This window comes from Megalops cyprinoides, chromosome 13 (assembly GCF_013368585.1).
Source record: "Megalops cyprinoides isolate fMegCyp1 chromosome 13, fMegCyp1.pri, whole genome shotgun sequence".
Lineage (NCBI taxonomy): Eukaryota > Metazoa > Chordata > Actinopteri > Elopiformes > Megalopidae > Megalops > Megalops cyprinoides.
In genome coordinates this window covers 67,501-86,091 of record NC_050595.1, presented here as the reverse complement: position 1 = coordinate 86,091, position 18,591 = coordinate 67,501, and the positions used below count along the sequence as shown (strand labels likewise).

Here is an 18,591-nt window from a genome sequence, read left to right as displayed (position 1 = left end):
ATGCGAGGATCTCTTTTCTTCTTTTTTTAGGGGGGGGGGGGGGTGATGAATAACATTGAGTGTTGTTGGGGGAGGGTCTTTACTGGGTACCAGGAAGCCCAAAGGCAAGTATCATGCAGAATTAATTTCCTGCCGCTCAGACCTCAGTGCTCTTGGAAATACGATTTGTGTAAAGGCATTGATATGCTAATCCAGACAACTCGCTCCTCGCATGTGAACAAATCCAATTAAACTATTTTACAATAGCAGGAAACCCTCTAACCCTAGTGGCCATGCTGAGTATGTACAGTATGAGGGCGGGGAGTCCCCCCAGTGGCCATGCTGAGTATGTACAGTGTGATCCTCTGTGGGGAAATGGTTGTTGCTGTGTTTCTGTGTCTGTGTTTGGGTGGATTTGAATGTTGGTGTGTTGGTGTGTCTTTGGGGAGGGGCTAATGAACTGTTTGTCATTGGCTGTTACTGTGAACAGGAGATGACTGTGGAAGAGAGGATGCTGATCACAGATCTGGATCAGTGTGACTTTGGGGAGCTGTTCCGGATGCACAAGGAGAAGGTGGAGGCCCGACGAAACATGAGCAAAGAGGAGAAACAGGTGGGTGGCGCAGGGAGATGCACATGTGGGCGGGGCTCTGAGAAGCAGGCATGGCAATCAGCTTCCTTTCCTGGATTCCTACATCGCTGCATCCTCTGTGACCCAGGGTCACCTCCTTAAGGACGATTCCAGTTCTGCAGGAGACATATGAAGGAAGCAGGACATGTCCGGGACATGTGCGGGACGCTGCGATGTGTTCTCATGTAGATCTGTGATGTAATCTGCCACAGACGTGTCACATTATGTGCGTTTTTATGTTGTGATAATAGTCAGAAACATAAGTAAAAAATAAGCAGCCAAAGTACAATAACAAATCACAGTACGAAGAAATTATATTTTGAGAGCAATTGCTCACATCTGATTACTCTGTAAAGAGGTGATGTAATATACAGTGTTAATTTCATTGATGAAAACTGTAATGAAAAATCTTCGTCAATGAACCTTTTTCCACAACGAAAATGAGACGATATCGAAATAAAAATGCACCTTTGGAAATAAAAACTGTGACGAAATATAGTATAATTTTCATTGATGAATAATAACGAAACGATAATGTCAGAGACAGACGAAAGGACAAGTAATATTTAGCTACCATATATATATATTTTTTTTATCAAATTATGTGCAGGCACTCACTTGACAAAATATGTGTGTACTGCATGCTTATGATTGGGTGATATACAGGTCCCGGTCGTGCTGCCACGCCAGTGCAAAACTCGAAAGAAAAAAAGAGCCGATTTATGGAGAAATTGTATCTGTATCGCTCACTAGTGCTATTGACAGTAAAACACAATGCGGACCGTGCGGTGGGAAAAACAGTACATCGAGGCATTTGAAGGTGCACCAACCAGACATATATGATGGGGTAAGTTCTATAGCTATCAAAATAAACTTGACTGGCTTGACTGTTGGCTAAAAGCGGACTGCTATCCTTTCTTGTTCACTACTATTCCAAACATATAAGTGACTTAATTATACTGTATTTGCACTGACTTTGTCTTACATTGTGGGTAGGTTTTAGGCCTTGAGTAGACTGTACTTCATTGTAGGTTTTTTGTCGTCGTTTGCACTGCAATGATTTACATTTACATTACATTTAGGTCATTTGGCAGATGCTTTTATCCAAAGCGACTTACAAGTGAGGAACAGCAAGCAAGCTATGGTAGTGTAGGAGACCTTGGAGTAGGCTTTAAGTGCAACCTAAACAACTAAACTCAGCTAAATAAGTCAAGGAAAGTGGTAAACGAGGTGAAAACGCAAGGATAGACAGGCAGAGGAGACAAACAAGTAGTGACAGGAGAAAGAAGTGCGAGGCAGAAAGTGCACCGAGATGGAATTGTGTTAGAGTTGTTAGAAGTGTTAGGAAAGTACTGGGATGCACCCACTGCGAGAGGTATCTGTGGGCGGGGCTCTGAGAGACGGGTGGGCAGGGCTAGGAAATGCATTGTGGGTAAACAGGAGCAGGGTCCCTCTGGAGTTCCTCACTGTTAGACTCAGGTGTGTAGAGACGGTGGAACAGCCTCTCTTCTCTCATCCCACACTGACACAGGCCAGAGGCACTACACTCCTACACTGTAGGAGAATCTCTGACAGGACCAGCTGTTCCTGGATCATTGCTGCCTGACCACTGTATTGTGACTGTATTTTTTTATATGTTGGCAAACCAACAGGTAGCTGTAATTTGATGTGTCTTCTGTAAGGTTTGTGAATACAGTGTTAGCCATACAGGAGGGAACATAAAAATGAAATGTGGCATGGAAGACATGCCTGATGATATGATATTAGGAGACTGCTCTGGGACATAATACCACCCATACGGAGGAGACAGAACAGTTCTGGCCTGGAAGGTGAGCCTTTTTGGAAAAGAATAAATATGTTAAAACTCTGCTGATTACTGCTGATTATGTCAGTTGCTTATGCTGACAGAAAACAGTTAATTCCCTTTCTAACTCTGGCCTGCTTATATCAGTCTGTGTAAAACTGTGCCAACATCTATCTACTGTGACATTGCTAGGTTTTGCTGGGTGCTAGGCTAAATGGCACCTGCTAGTTAGAACATATATATTTACTAGTAACTCTTTACAGAGACCAGAGCATCTTAATAAAGGAGAAAATGGTGTTCGGAGTGTGTTTGGTTCCATCACTGCAGTTCGCCGTTTCAGCATTAGCAGCATGCAGAGTTACAGTGCTGTGTGAGTCACTTCACTCCTCAAAATAGGATGAGTCTGTGACTCAGCGTCCATGACTCAGCCACACTGGACCTCTCAGATGCTGCTGCCTCAGTGTTCTACCAGCGCAGATTATGTATAACAGCCAATCATGTTGTTCTTTAGATGCTTGGTTTTTGCAAAAATAAAAGCTTTTTGTCTGGAAATGTGATAGTGTTGAACAAAGAAAATTCTCCATCTCTCTCTTCACTGTGTGTCTAAATTTTCCCACCAAAGAGCAGCTGTACTGCAGGGAAAGCTGTAACCATGGAGACCTGGAGGTGGCAGCAGGATCATGGCAGTCGCACTAAAAATAAAGTCTGATCTCAGGAATAGCAGGAGCTGCATCCTGACTGAAGTCTCAACACTTTCTCCGCTTACCTGGGTTATGCCTGATCTGAGATCAGTGCATGAAGATTAAAGTGAACACACTAGGCCTTACTGTAAGGGGGGGGTTATGAAGCAGAGGGGTCACTGACTGCTTTCAGTTCAGATAAACTGCACACATCTGTGACTGTGCCCTCTCACTTTGAGTGAACATTGCTGTAACAGGCGCTCTGCTGTTGGTCAGACGTGGAAAGAGAGCGGGAGGTTTATACTCCCAGGAGAGGAGGGCCTGCAACATTGGGTCACTCCTGTCCCTGTCCCCCAGCTGTCAGTTATTTTTAATTTTCTTCTCCAGCTAATGAAGGAGGCGAATCAGAAGATTGTAGAAGAGTATGGCTACTGCACACTTGACCACCACCATGAGCGCATCGGAAACTTCAAGATTGAACCTCCAGGACTGTTTCGTGGCCGGGGGGACCACCCCAAACAGGGCATGCTGAAGAAGAGGATCCAGCCCGAGGAGGTCATCATTAACTGCAGCAAGTGAGGAGCACGCTTGCAGTCCAGGCTGCTGGGGCTGGGATGGGCAGGGTGGATGTGTAGTTTATTTAGGAAAGTGTGGGATGGGTAGGGTGGATGTGTAATTTATTTAGGAAAGTGTGGGATGGGCAGGGTGGATGTGTAATTTATTTAGGAAAGTGTGGGATGGGTAGGGTGGATGTGTAATTTATTTAGGAAAGTGTGGGATGGGCAGGGTGGATGTGTAATTTATTTAGGAAAGTGTGGGATGGGTAGGGTGGATGTGTAATTTATTTAGGAAAGTGTGGGATGGGTAGGGTGGATGTGTAATTTACTTAGGAAAGTGTGGGATGGGCAGGGTGGATGTGTAATTTATTTAGGAAAGTGTGGGATGGGCAGGGTGGAGGTGTAATTTATTTAGGAAAGTGTGGGATGGGTAGGGTGGATGTGTAATTTATTTAGGAAAGTGTGGGATGGGTAGGGTGGATGTGTAATTTATTTAGGAAAGTGTGGGATGGGCAGGGTGGATGTGTAATTTATTTAGGAAAGTGTGGGATGGGCAGGGTGGATGTGTAATTTATTTAGGAAAGTGTGGGATGGGCAGGGTGGATGTGTAATTTATTTAGGAAAGTGTGGGATGGGTAGGGTGGATGTGTAATTTATTTAGGAAAGTGTGGGATGGGTAGGGTGGATGTGTAGTTTATTTAGGAAAGTGTGGGATGGGTAGGGTGGATGTGTAATTTACTTAGGAAAGTGTGGGATGGGTAGGGTGGATGTGTAGTTTATTTAGGAAAGTGTGGGATGGGCAGGGTGGATGTGTAATTTACTTAGCGAAGTGTGTAAAGTAAGAAGCAGAGACAGACAGCGACAGTGTCTCTCGCCCAAACAGAGATTCCCGCATTCCAGAGCCCCCTGCTGGCCACAGGTGGAAGGAGGTTCGCCATGACAATACAGTGACGTGGCTGGCTAGCTGGACAGAGAATATACAGGGCTCCTTCAAATACGTCATGCTTAACGCCAACTCCAAACTGAAGGTAGGGACAAATGACAGTGGAGTTAACTGGGATACCAAAGACCAACATCACAGTGTATTTAAGGAAGAATACAACAATTCAAACTTCCACACTGACATACTTTGGTTAAAAAGTGCAAAACCAGATGAGTAGTTAGAATTAATAGGTAATTATGTTATTACCTTCTCCTGGGCACTAACCCCTCTCGTGAAATATAAGCCAAGCATGTTCTTCTGGGCGCATATATGTGCACTTTTCATGAAACAGCATGGCAGTGGCATCAGGGTGAGAGAGGCTGGATACCAGCAGCTCCTGTATGACACAGGTACAGGCAGACACTGCAGAGATGGTGCAATAGGCCTTGTGTAGTTAAATTAGTGTGCGTAAACTTGCAACCTCATTTCACTGTTCAGGGCAGTTTGAAATGTGCTTCACACCTGTCTCATATTATGCCAGGTGTTGTCTAAATTATGTTGCTGGCAAAGTATTTGATTTTATTCATAAGATGCCCAGTTGTGTTCTAATAGGAAAATTCAGTTTCTGACAGTTAATGTCACAGGTGTGTCAGTGATTCAGTGTCCGAGCAGGGAACTGAACTGGCAACTTTTGGAAATTTACAAACCCTGCTTCTTAACCCCACGCCACACTGGTCCCATTCACTAGTGATGACCTGGGAACACTGTTGCTTATTTAATCTCTTTGTGTGTACTTTTCACCAGATTCAGTTTCTTTGTTTTGTGGCTGTTGTCGTTCTGCTGTTACTGTGTGTGTTTTGGGGTGCCTGAGGGTGTCTGTCTGGACGTTGTGTTTTGGGGTGCCTGAGGGTGTCTGTCTGGACGTTGTGTTTTGGGGTGCCTGAGGGTGTCTGTCTGGACGTTGTGTTTTGGGGTGCCTGAGGGTGTCTGTCTGGACGTTGTGTTTTGGGTGCCTGAGGGTGTCTGTCTGGACGTTGTGTTTTGGGTGCCTGAGGGTGTCTGTCTGGACGTTGTGTTTTGGGTGCCTGAGGGTGTCTGTCTGGACGTTGAATGTTTTACTGAGGTCAAAGTGTTCCCTTTTGTTTTTACTGCACTGTTTGTTATTACTGAATAATTTAAGGCCCTGTATCTCACCTCAGTTAAAGATGGCATTTTGTCGTTTATGGGATGATTGTATTTAGAAGTTGTTTTTTAATTGTAACAAAGACCATGTGTGCTTAAACCCACAATGGATGTATTGCTATATTTATGCACCATTTTAACACTAATCCCCAGAGACAGGTAAGTGTAGTTGGTGGTGTTCTCCAACAATGGGTAAGTGTAGGGTCATCTGCATATGAGATGAATTTAGAAGGCAGAGGGATTTCTTGGGCAGCAGACTCTCAGCCCATATTGCTGAAGTGTTGGACTGCAGCCCTGCCTCTCTCCACACACCTGTATGAACACCTTTTCTTTTAGTTCCACTTTTGATGCTGCTCGTATTCTTTGTATAAATTGATTTTATGATGTGATGGCGTTAGCTACCATAGTTCTGTTTGATTCTTATAAAGCAGGGTTTGGTGCACATGTTTGTGTTAGGGTTTTGGTAGTGTAAATTACGTGCTGTTTTTGTATAATCCAGTTTGTATGAAGACACTATGCTCAGTGAAGAAGGCCAGTGTAGGGGATTTAATTATAGTGCAGAAAACCTTTCTCAGATTACTGCTCACACAGATGCCTCTGAAGTTATTGAGGTCAAACTTGTCTCTGCATTTGAATGAAGGGCAATCAAGTCTTAGTTCTCACACTGTCTGTTTCTCTCTCTTCTCTCCCCCATTCTCGTCTCTCTAAATCCCCCTGTCTTATTTGTAAAGGTTAAGTAGTTCCAGTTTGTAGCCGTGACATTACTCCGGCAACAGGTGACAGGGATAATTAGAGCCGACGGCAGTGTGTCTGATGGAGAGAAGCACAGCTCCACTCTCTCAGCTGCTGTGGGTTATGCCGTGAGGATGTCATGTGACATGGCTCAGCCAATGGGACTTTGGGCCCAGTGTGTTGGGGTCTTTGTAATCCATGGCTGTATTCGAAACCGACTACTGCATACTATGTACTGCGTACTACACAAGTATATACTGTATACTGCATGCTATTATTCAGTGTAGTACCCAGTATGCGACCATTAATGATTACATTTGTAGTATGTTACATTGTCACGTGAAATCATTGCGAGTTTAGTCACGTCCAGATTTCCTTGTGGTATTTTCCAAGTAGACGCCACTAGCATTCTCAGTAGTGAAAAGTTCACGAAAAGTATTCGCGAGTTTGGTGGTACGGGCACATAATGTGGCACGGAGGAGGAAAAGAGCTGCAAAAAAAAAAAAAAAAAAAAACACATTTTGGCCGTGATATTTGAATATGAATACAATGTAAGTAGCCTATGCTGCTATCTTGCAAGCTTAACTTTTTATAGTGTTACACCTGTTAGGCTGTATGTCAGATAGATAATTAATAAGGTAAAAATGTATATGAAAATTCACGAATGAAATGATTGATAGTTTAATTACAGATGTCATACAGTTTTAGATTTCGGTCATTTTCATATTATGTAATTACAAAGGATCATAATCAAGTCAATCAATTATAAGTGAATACATAATATATATAATCCCCAGTGCAGTCCTCCAACGTTACAGCCGTCTCGTTGTCCGCAATGTTTTTCACCTTTTTACCCTCAGAATTACCTGTGACGTATATAGCCGCACTTCCTTATGGGATATAGTTGGCAAGGTAGACTGGTCTGATGCATACTGGCGGTATTTTTTCGTCATCCGGGTCTCTTTGGCGCACTGGAAATTTCATTTTGTTCGCATACTGTATACTATGTACTACATTTGGTCGTTTGGTGTTAGTAGATTCACAGCTGTGGCAGGATCATCTATCATCAAACCCTACACCCTGCTAGTCCTTATCACTTCTGATCGCACCCCCCCCCCCATCATTTAGTCTTTCCCCTTGCTGGTGGAGTGAGCTTCCTGGTGCAGGCTGTACCCACCTCTGCGCAGCCAGGCTCCGGCCAGCTGTTCCTGACCCTCATGCTGGTGCAGGCTGTGTGCCCTGTGTGAGTGCTGCCATAGCACTTCTATCTGTGGTTTATACAACAGCCACATTACTGGCATCTGTGACTTTGCTGTTGAACTGTTTTGTACAATGATATTTTTTCCAATTGTGGTAAACATTACATTACATTCCTTTAGCATACACTCTTATCCAGAGCAACTTTCAGCAGGGCCTGAACTAGGCGTTGCGTAGAATGTACAGTCAGGGAGGGGCGGATCCTCTGCTTTGCAAACAGAATCTGCACACAGCTGATTTCTGTATGTCCCCTGCTGCACATTACTGTACACTTACTGTGTGCTAATCTTTAAGCCACTCTGGATAAGGGCATCTGCTCTGTGAAAGAAGGGAAATGTGTAGACATAGAAAAAGGGTACATCCTGGTGAGCTCTAATGCAGGGCCAGCAAAGAGGCCCTGCATTAGAGCATTTCTGACCATTATATCGCTTTTATAAGAATGCTTAGGAGATATTACTGTAAGGGAGAAGTACAGCCTGCATTTGGTCTAAACTGCAGGCGGAGATTTCATTTCCTATTATGCATTAGGCAGTCCTAACCTGTTCAGAGGGGTGCCCTATTTCCTGTTCTTTCTCAGCTGCCTGTGTTTCTGTTGTATTTAAGTTGTCTGGCTCATCCTCAGCAGGTTTTGCAAATGCCAACATCAGCAGCTTTTACACTTCAAGTCCTACATTGCAACAGGCAGATGCACCAAACAGAGGATTGGCTCTTCTCCCTGATGTCTTTAGAGCAATTCTCAGGTGTCCAGGTTTCAGGTGTGTGAGTCGCAGTTGGATCCCAGTGGCACAGCTGTGCGGAGGACACAGGTCTGTCTCTCACTCTAATTCTGCTGCTTTGGAGAAAGGAGAACTGAGGGCTACAAGCGTAAAGGCAGACAGGAAGTGATGTCATTCTTTGGTTTCTGTTTTGGATAGGGTGAGAAAGACTGGGAGAAGTATGAGGTGGCCCGCAGACTGAAGAGCTGTGTGGACCAGATCCGGGCCCAATACCAGCAGGACCTAAAGTCCAAGCAGATGGGCATCAGGCAGAGAGCTGTCGCTCTCTACTTCATCGACAAACTGGCCCTCAGGGCAGGGAATGAGAAGGAGGAGGGCGAGACGGCCGACACCGTGGGCTGCTGCTCTCTGAGGGTGGAGCACATCACCCTGCACCCACACCTGGATGGAGACAATAACGTAGTGGAGTTTGACTTCCTGGGTAAAGACTGTATCCGCTACTACAACAAAGTCCCTGTCAGCAGGAGGGTAAGGAGAGCAAGCCTCAGTGTCTCAGTAACATTGATTTCATGCTTCCAAGGTCTCATTTTCTTAAGAAGTAAGACGGATTGAGCAGGAGAGTGTATGCAGTTAAAAAAAATGACTGTACACCCAGACACAACTGATCACCTGCACTGTAAACCCAGACACAACTAATCAACTGCCCTTGAAACCGATACAGCTGATCAGCACTGGTACAGCAGTAGATAAGACACAGTAGAGCTCATTTGCTGTGAGATGACTGGAGCCTGTTGTTTGTGCGGATCTTTCTTAAGGGAGAGGATTTACTCCGCTCCTTAGAGCAACAGCTCTGAGGAAGAAACACTTTCATCGTACCGCCGTTTTCATTTGCTTTGCTGTTGTTTTTTTCCTTTTTTGGCCCAAGGATTGATTGTTATTCAAATTAGACTCTTTAAAAATGAACCACCAAGTAAAATTAATTAGTTCTCTGAATATTTTATCAGGTTTATTTTAAAGGGAAGGAAAACAGAACTTCTTGGAAATGTCAAAAATAATTGAGATTTTTTTTCCACTCCTTCTTGAGCTGAATGAAGCCTGTGGGTCTCTAAATTAAACAAACTGGTCACATGACTAGCCCCTAACTAATCCAATTGGCTGGCAAGCCTGTGCCTGCGTGTGCAGTTAGCAGTGTGCCATCTGGGCCGTAATTCTTGATGGCATAAATTTTGAAAAGCTTTAATTATGATGAATTTAGTCCTTTCAGCCCTTCCTCTTTGGGCTTCTATACCTGCAGGCATACAGCTAGTCAAACATACAGAAATGCATATGGTACATTCCCATCGTATCTGCACACTCCATATGCCATACATTTATCTGGCCCAAGTTTTAATTATTCAGATGATCCCTTTTAAAAGCAATGCATCAGGTACAGTTAATTGTTTCTCTGAATAATTTATCTGGGTTATTTAGAAAAAGATATTCGGGAATGTCTAATATAATTACCTTTTTCTCTTTGTTTCCTGAAGAAAGGAAGCACGTTTGTTCATACCAACCACCAACCTCAGGCCAGCATGCAGCTGTCCTGGGAGACTCTGTTTCTGTTTATTTGATGTTTACAGTAGTATGTCCATCATCATTTTCTCTAATATCATAAACTCTGGAGTTCTGTTATACAGTGATGGAGTTAGTGTCTGTCAGAATATAGTAAAGTGAAGTGCTAATTCCACAATGATTGTTTTTAATTTCAGGTCTTCAAAAACTTAAAGCTTTTCATGGATAACAAGCATGAAGGAGATGACCTGTTCGACCGCCTGAACGTGAGTCTGGATCTGGAGTGTCAGCATTTCTGTGCTCGCTTAGTCTGGTCTGTATGAGAGCCTGGAGTGTTAGCATTTCTGTGCTCGCTTAGTCTGGTCTGTATGAGAGCCTGGAGTGTCAGCATTTCTGTGCTCGCTTAGTCTGGTCTGTATGAGAGCCTGGAGTGTCAGCATTTCTGTGCTCGCTCAGTCTGGTCTGTATGAGTGTCAGCATTCCTGTGCTCGCTCAGTCTGGTCTGTATGAGAGTGTCAGCATTCCTGTGCTCGCTCAGTCTGGTCTGTATGAGAGCCTGGAGTGTCAGCATTTCTGTGCTCGCTTAGTCTGGTCTGTATGAGAGCCTGGAGTGTCAGCATTTCTGTGCTCGCTCAGTCTGGTCTGTATGAGAGTGTCAGCATTTCTGTGCTCGCTCAGTCTGGTCTGTATGAGTGTCAGCATTTCTGTGCTCGCTCAGTCTGGTCTGTATGAGAGCCTGGAGTGTCAGCATTCCTGTGCTCGCTTAGTCTGGTCTGTATGAGAGCCTGGAGTGTCAGCATTTCTGTGCTCGCTCAGTCTGGTCTGTATGAGAGCCTGAGGTGGTCTCCTCCTTGCCATTTACCTGTTTGAACAGCAGTTCATCCTGGGGAAGAGAGAGAACTTGTGTTATCAATTGGTTGTGGGGTGTGGGGGGGATCTGGGGGGTTCTGTGGGCTGGGGTGTGTGTGTGGGAGGAGTCCTGTGGGCTGGGGTGTGTGTGTGGGAGGAGTCCTGTGGGCTGGAGTGTGTGTGTGGGAGGAGTCCTGTGGGCTGGAGTGTGTGTGTGTGGGAGGAGTCCTGTGGGCTGGAGTGTGTGTGTGTGGGAGGAGTCCTGTGGGCTGGAGTGTGTGTGTGTGGGAGGAGTCCTGTGGGCTGGAGTGTGTGTGTGTGTGGGAGGAGTCCTGTGGGCTGGAGTGTGTGTGTGGGAGGAGTCCTGTGGGCAGGAGTGTGTGTGTGGGAGGAGTCCTGTGGGCTGGGGTGTGTGTGTGGGAGGAGCCCTGTGGGCTGGAGTGTGTGTGTGGGAGGAGTCCTGTGGGCTGGGGTGTGTGTGTGGGAGGAGCCCTGTGGGCTGGAGTGTGTGTGGGAGGAGTCCTGTGGGCAGGAGTGTGTGTGTGGGAGGAGTCCTGTGGGCAGGAGTGTGTGTGTGGGAGGAGTCCTGTGGGCAGGAGTGTGTGTGTGGGAGGAGTCCTGTGGGCTGGAGTGTGTGTGTGGGAGGAGTCCTGTGGGCTGGGGTGTGTGTGTGGGAGGAGCCCTGTGGGCTGGAGTGTGTGTGTGGGAGGAGTCCTGTGGGCTGGGGTGTGTGTGTGGGAGGAGTCCTGTGGGCTGGGGTGTGTGTGTGGGAGGAGCCCTGTGGGCTGGAGTGGAGTTTATGGCTGTCTGTGCTCCTGGGCTTCACAGTGTGTTTCCGCTGGTGTTGGTGGGCGTTTTCTCTGGGCCATTGGCTCCAGCTGTGTGACAGTGGGGCTGTTTGGAATTGTGGGTAATGGCCGAGAGAGCTGCAAGTCCCTGCCAGCACTGCCACTTTGAGATATTCATTCAAAACAGAGACACACGGCTGAAATAATGTCATAAGCTTTTAATCCACCATTTATTTCATATAATAATAATAACGGCTTTGGAAATTTGTGCCTTTCCTCTGTTAGACTTGGGAGAGATGCAGTTTGTATTAGTACTGCAGTGCCATCTAGTGGCTAACTATGACTGTCTCCTTTTCTCTGTCTCACTGACAAATAGACAGGAGTGGGTCAGTTAATAAAAGGGTGGCAGTGTAGCATAGTGGTTAAGGAGCAGGACTTGTGACCGAACGGTCGCTGGTTCGATTCCCCACTGGGGCACTGCTGCTGTACCCTTGGGCAAGGTACTTAACCCTGAATTGCCTCTGTAAAATATCTAGCTGTATAAATGGATAACATTGTAAGTCGCTCTGGATAAGAGCGTCTGCTAAATGCCAATAATGTAACGTAAAAAAGTTGAAATGATATAATATGTAGGCTCAGTGGTGTGGATCTGCCCCTTGGGTGTTAAATGGACTCTTAGACTGTAACACTCCCCACCCTCCTCCTGCTGCCTCGCCTCTTTATTGGCATCACGTGTACAACTAATGTAAGGTACAATGAATACATAATCAATCTTTGCTCAGAAATATTACATTGAATAAACTAAAAATACCATAATTATTAAGTTAAGAAAAAATAATTTCAGTAAGGTAAAATAGTTTCATTATTCTTCTTTTCTTCTCATTAGGTGCTTCTATGGCACACTCCACTGTGTCACTCTCTGTCCCTCAGAGTGTGTAATAGTGCACACTCCACTGTGTCACTCTGTCCCGCAGAGTGTGTAATAGTGCACACTCCACTGTGTCACACTCTGTCCCACAGAGTTTGTAATAGTGCACACTCCACTGTGTCACTTTCTGTCCCGCAGAGTGTGTAATAGTGCACACTCCACTGTGTCACTCTGTCCCTCAGAGTGCGTAATAGTGTACACTCCACTGTGTCTCTGTCTCTGCAGACATCCATGCTGAATAAATACCTGACCTCTCTAATGCCTGGCCTGACTGCCAAGGTGTTTCGAACCTACAACGCCTCCATTACCCTTCAGGATCAGCTGAAGAAGCTTTCCAACTGTGAGTACACAGTACCGATATGCCAGCCCTGTTCCATACACCAGCTTCACTCCTGTGTCCCAATACACTCCTCATACGGCCAGGACTGCAGTACACTCCTAATTCTCTAACTCTCTCCTCCCTCCTTCTCTCTCATTGCAGCATCAGACAACCAGGCAGAGAAGCTGCTCTCTTACAACAGGGCCAACCGTGCAGTTGCAGTTCTCTGTAACCACCAGCGGGCGCCGCCAAAGACCTTTGATCAGTCCATGGCCAACCTGCAGGCAAAGGTAGGAGTGAGATGTAAACGAGAGATTGGACAGTGAGGGAGGTGCAGAGAGTGTTTATAGTGAGAGGGAGGGAGGTGCAGAGTGTTTATAGTGAGAGGGAGGGAGGCACAGAGCTTTTTGTTGGTTTGGTTTAATACTGAGAGGGAAGGGTCTGTTTCTCATCCTCTTCTACAGATTGACAGCAGGAAGGAGCAGTTGTCCCTGGCCAAAGCTGAGCTCAAGCAGGCCAAAAAGGAGGCCAAGGCAAACAGTGACAGCAAGCTGCAGGCGTGAGTGTCTGGGAGGCCGGGGGAGGGGGTGTGGGGGGGGAGGAGACATGAATCAACTGCGCTCCTGATCATAGCCCCCAGGGTAGCTGTGGTATGAATACAACTACTGAAGAGTGTGTGTGTGTGTGTGTGTGTGTGTGTGTGTATGTATGTATGTGTCTGTCTCTGTGTCTGTGTGTGTGTGGTTCTGTCTCTGTGTGTGTGTGGTTCTGTCTCTGTGTGTGTGTGGTTCTGTCTGTGTGTCTGTGTGTCTGTGTGTCTGTGTCTGTGTGTGTGTGTGTGTGTGTGTGTGTCTGTGTGTGTGTGTTTCAGTCTGGTGGAGAAGAAGAAGAAAGCTGTTCAGCGTTGTGAGGAGCAGCTGTTGAGGATGGAGATTCAGGCCACAGACAGGGAGGAGAACAAGCAGATCGCTCTGGGCACCTCCAAGCTCAACTATCTGGACCCCCGCATCAGCGTAGCCTGGTGAGAGTGTGTGTGTGCGCACGTGTGTGTGTGCGCGCGTGTGCACGCATTTGCGTGTCCATGCAGAGGATTGTCAGTATTCACTGGTCATTGTTGTTAATGTGATGTTACTTCAGTAGTATATTAAGGCAAACAGGTTTTGAACCGAAAATTATTTGATTCATAAAGTACCTTCAAAATGGTTGGACTACTGTCAACTGCGTTTCCCCTACCATAGTAGGATGATGTCTGATAGCGTCAGGTTATATTCTGAATAGGAAATATCATGTTCAGATGGCATTAGTTGTCAGGGTTACTTTCACTTTTGTGTCTGTGGTCATGAATTTATTTTTGGTTGGGGAGTCATGACACTCGGTGCTAGTTTAAATCCTCACCCACTGGTGTCCAGGTGCAGGAATATGGAGGTGCCCTTGGAGAAAATCTACAACAAAACCCAGAGAGACAAGTTTGCCTGGGCCATCGATATGACTGAGCTGGACTTTCAGTTCTGAAGCAGCCTGACTCTGCCTTTCTGCCCTCTTCTCACTGGACTCCTTTTATATCGCTGCCCAGTTTTTAAAAATGCAGTATTTAAAAATGAAATGGAGTGTTTATTCAGTCGGCAGCAGCAGGTTAAGCATGAAACTGTGAAGCCATGTTCACATTTGTTGTCGTTTTTATTGTTGTCTGGTATGTTTTTCATACTGAATGATCTCCAGCAAACGTCTACGTAACTGCACTTTTTTTTACATTGAATAAAGGTTCCTGTTCTTGTGGTTGTATGGTTCTTCACATTTCATGGTGTCAATGTTTGCAGTTGAATACAAGCTCATGTAATTAGAGTTTTTGTGCAGGCCATGGCTGTTTTTTCTACTGTATTACTGCTCTAAGACATGTGGTATTTTTAAATGGGATACACAGTTCTTGTCCCTGTGAATGTGGTTTCTGCTACTGTTACCTCCTGACTTTACCTAGTCTTCATTGAGTTATAGTGTATTTATGATAGAGACCTACAGTTTATTTGTTTTGTTTTTTGTTAGGCAGGTACACTGCAGGGGGGTGCTTTAGCTGCTGTGTAAATGAGAGAGTTGCTCTGAGTAAAGCTGCCCTATATCAGTCTGCAGTGTAGCATAATGACAGCCAGCTCAGGTTGTGGTGCATCACTCACCAACAGCACTGCTGCCTGGCAACTGTTTTGATAAGTGTATTATTTTATGTGATGAGGAAAATTTGTAAAGACTGGATTTCAGACCTTTTTACTGGATAACAAATTCAAAGTTTGGACACCTTTTATGGTGAACAGGAAACCGATTCCAGATTTTTTTTAAGTGTCTTAAGTTTGCCACACACACAAGTAAATAGACTGGTAAAAAAAAACTAACGCATCCAATCACTTTTAAGTTTTAGTTTCACAGAAAGCAGCTCTCCATGCTGTAAATCTCCGGGATCTCCGGGATCTCCACATGTGCACAAAGCCTAGGAGAGGAAGCAGGTGCTGGGTGAGTGTATGCACACATTCATTTCCATCAAAGGAAGAGACTGGTTTAGTAGGAAATTGCTTTAATAGAACAAAATGATACAGGTAGGAATGACTTCCAGTTGTTGTAAAGGTAGTGTTTGGAAGCCAGTCAACCTTACTCGCATCTGGCTCTGGAGTTTTCAGTTATTCCCAGGTTCCAACAGTTCTGTAGAGCACCCACTTACACAAAAAGCAATCTGCAGCCAGTACATCAGGTTCCTGTCTATCATAACTCAATATAATATATAAAAACATTTTACACACATCAAAATAAAAAAACACTAATCGTATAGATGTCTTGGAAAAAATCTGCAGGTCTTGTAGAAAGGCTTCACCATCACCATTACAAGGCCATCTAGAAAAGGAGAGAATTTGTCATACATTTTCTTCCAGTTTCAGACCTGTACATCACTGTGCATATAGCAATGCTCAGCAGATGCTTCTAGCTATGTAAGCATCCTGGAGCTCCTCCACATGCAGTTTACTAGGTGACAGGCATACGCAAGGCACCAACCGAAACCCAACCAGTGTCAGCAGGATACACTGACCTACTGCAGACAGCATTTGTATGAAATAAGGGACTGATGTGGCAGAATGTAATTTGGTAAGTAGAGCTTTAAAAAGTGAAGGACAAATTCAAATGTCTCCCCTTGCATGTGTTTGTCAGCATGCTGCCATACAGAATGTTTCTAGAAAGATCCATCTTTCATTTTCAAGCCACTCACTACTTTAACCAATGACACATGCAGGAAATAAATCATGTCTTCAGGTCAGTTCTCTGATAACTAGGGTCCATTCAGAACAGAGCAGGATGTGAAATTAAACAGTCGGCTGCCCTACATATTTGATCTTCAGCCCCCGAGCGTGTATACGTAAGCCTTTTGGAAGGTGTGGTGTCTGACAGCTGTTGGCGAATGGTGTTACTGACCCTCTGCTGTAGTAATCAACGGGTATTATGGGCAGCAGTGTGGTGTAGTAGTAAGGTCCAGGGCTGGTAATCGAAAGGTTGCTGGTTCGATTCCCCAATGGGGCACTGCTGCTGTACCCTTGGGCAAAGTACTTAACCCACAAATATCCAGCTGTATAAATGGATGAAGTTGTAACCTATGCTAGACGCCCTGGATAAATGATAATAATGTAAAGTGACTGCTGACCTTCATTATGAGCCCTGACCCTCCTTGACCGTGTTCTCTCCCTCAGTCTCCTCCACACCTGCCTGGGTCATGAGGTCGGCGATGTTCTTCTCCAGGTCATCGATGCGTGTGCTCATTTCATCGAGTGTCACCGTTAAGGAAAGGAGTGGACTTACCCATGATACCCTGCAGCTGTGACACACATACTTTGCTCTGTTTGAGGTAACACAGTACGGGACCACAAACTATGAAATGTATCTGCAGAGTCTCTCTGTGAAACTTATCAAAGGTAATAAATATCCTGAAATATGTGTTCACATTAACTGCCAGCTCATCCTGAGAAGACACTGTTGTGTGTGCAGTGTTGTATATAGTAATGACCTTGCCCTAGAAGGTGAACCCAGATTAGGCTCAATATTTTACAGCCATTTACAAGTAGAATTTAAATAACAAGCTGACAAACTCCTCATTTAAACAAGTAGCCTCTGACTTCCCAATGTAACAGAACCACAGAGGTATTCCACCATCATCAGACAGGAGAGGGAGCTATTAGCTATTGACACAACACTGTGTTTCATTCATAAACACTGAATACCAATCCACAGTGACCTTGCTTTGTGGAGTAAGACTGGTACATTTACAGTAGTCCAGTGAGGCTGTTGAGAGAAAGTGGTGTCTGATTTTTCTGTGGGATTTGGCTGGTGCATATGGTGTGGCCTAGAGCAGGATATTCCTCCCGATGATCTGATCTGACATGGTCTGGAACTTGTCTTGCATCTGCTGAAGCAGTGTTTGAACCTAAAAGCAAAGAAAGTAAAGAGCAATTTCACTGTGTTGCTGAGCTCTCTCGGTGGCCTGTCTCTGGGCCTTTCCCTCCAGCAAAGATCTTAACAGTCCCTTTATTTGTGACTGTTTCACTGGTAATCACCTGCCATCAACTGATTAGCATCTGCCTTTGGTGCACTGTGAAAGAAATTAGTTATTAGTGTCTCCACTAACATAATAAAGCTTCTTTTACATGTTGATGTCATTACACTTAAATTGTTCATGAGTTAATATTAAACTTCCTTGAATGACTGATTGTATTCCATGAAACGGTTCATGATCCAAAACATTTACCTAATGAGCTTCACTGTGATTGCTTTCCCTAAGATAAGTTTCATGTTCTCCTTTATTAACATAAAGACCTCTGGCAAATGACTTATAGCAGATTGAGTATCAGGAACCATCTAATGCAGATAGACATCTTTAAAAGGGCAGTCACGCACAGCAGCACAAACACACGCTGCTGGTGTGGGGTCAGTCGCTAGTTGCAGGCGTGGGGTTAGTTGCCTCCTGGAGGCAAACACACAGGATTTCCACAAGTAACAACGGAGCCATGGTTACGCACAGGGCTGGCGTCCGATGCAAACCTCCAAACACGCTATACACCCACACAATGCAATCCATTTTACAACCTACCCTGGAAACTAAGATGAATAGCGATCGTGCTTATGCTTTAGCCTGCTGTTCTACTCTTAACCCTAACCTCTATGGGCGGTCACTAGCCGACTATGTTATAAACTACATTCTTGTTAGCTTGTCAGGTAATGTTGACGTTATTTGATGGCTGAGATCCCCACCCCCCCCCCCCCCATCTCACTAGGTCTCCGAAGTGAGATTCACCCATTAAAAATCCGTTACCCGGTAAGTAACGGTAAAGTACCCGGTATGATTCCTGCCTATTAATTCCTAACAGTTAATATGATGGAGAATCACAGGTAGTAAACAGCCGGATAAAATATTTTTACAGCTAACCAAATTAGCATCTGTCAGCTACACTGCTAGCTAGCCACAGCTTCATCCGCGAAACAGTAGCATCCAGCTGGCGCGAACACTCACCACTGCGGTCAGGTCTTGCACAGATTTCGGGTCGGTCTCTGACATTATTCTCGGTAGTTTGCACTGATTTGAGAAATTGGGCGTGTTATAGCTGTATTTGCTCCCGGATACTTAATCACCAGAACGACTCGGTCCGACGCAGCTCCGCAAACAGACGGAACTC

The 18,591-nt window shown here is 45.1% G+C and overlaps 2 protein-coding genes across 2 annotated transcripts in view; one reads left to right on the top strand and one right to left on the bottom strand.

Annotated features, from left to right (window-relative positions):
- The window catches only part of zgc:173742 (DNA topoisomerase I, mitochondrial), a 28,505-nt gene extending 13,897 nt beyond the window's left edge, over positions 1 to 14,608 (top strand). Inside the window, exons 10-19 of the mRNA XM_036543895.1 lie at positions 470 to 592; positions 3,482 to 3,669; positions 4,535 to 4,679; positions 8,659 to 8,988; positions 10,209 to 10,277; positions 12,802 to 12,916; positions 13,058 to 13,185; positions 13,360 to 13,454; positions 13,767 to 13,916; positions 14,305 to 14,608. Coding sequence (XP_036399788.1) covers positions 470 to 592; positions 3,482 to 3,669; positions 4,535 to 4,679; positions 8,659 to 8,988; positions 10,209 to 10,277; positions 12,802 to 12,916; positions 13,058 to 13,185; positions 13,360 to 13,454; positions 13,767 to 13,916; positions 14,305 to 14,407 — 1,446 coding nt within the window. The 3' untranslated portion in view covers positions 14,408 to 14,608. The remainder of the gene's footprint in view (positions 1 to 469; positions 593 to 3,481; positions 3,670 to 4,534; positions 4,680 to 8,658; positions 8,989 to 10,208; positions 10,278 to 12,801; positions 12,917 to 13,057; positions 13,186 to 13,359; positions 13,455 to 13,766; positions 13,917 to 14,304) is intronic.
- An 844-nt stretch (positions 14,609 to 15,452) lies between these two features.
- hsbp1b (heat shock factor binding protein 1b) overlaps positions 15,453 to 18,591 on the bottom strand; it is a 3,146-nt gene continuing 7 nt past the window's right edge. Inside the window, exons 1-4 of the mRNA XM_036544208.1 lie at positions 18,429 to 18,591; positions 17,279 to 17,345; positions 16,569 to 16,692; positions 15,453 to 15,769 (exon numbers count right to left, since the gene is read on the bottom strand). The exon at positions 18,429 to 18,591 is cut by the window's right edge and continues 7 nt beyond it. Coding sequence (XP_036400101.1) covers positions 16,574 to 16,692; positions 17,279 to 17,345; positions 18,429 to 18,473 — 231 coding nt within the window. The 5' untranslated portion in view covers positions 18,474 to 18,591 and the 3' untranslated portion in view covers positions 15,453 to 15,769; positions 16,569 to 16,573. The remainder of the gene's footprint in view (positions 15,770 to 16,568; positions 16,693 to 17,278; positions 17,346 to 18,428) is intronic.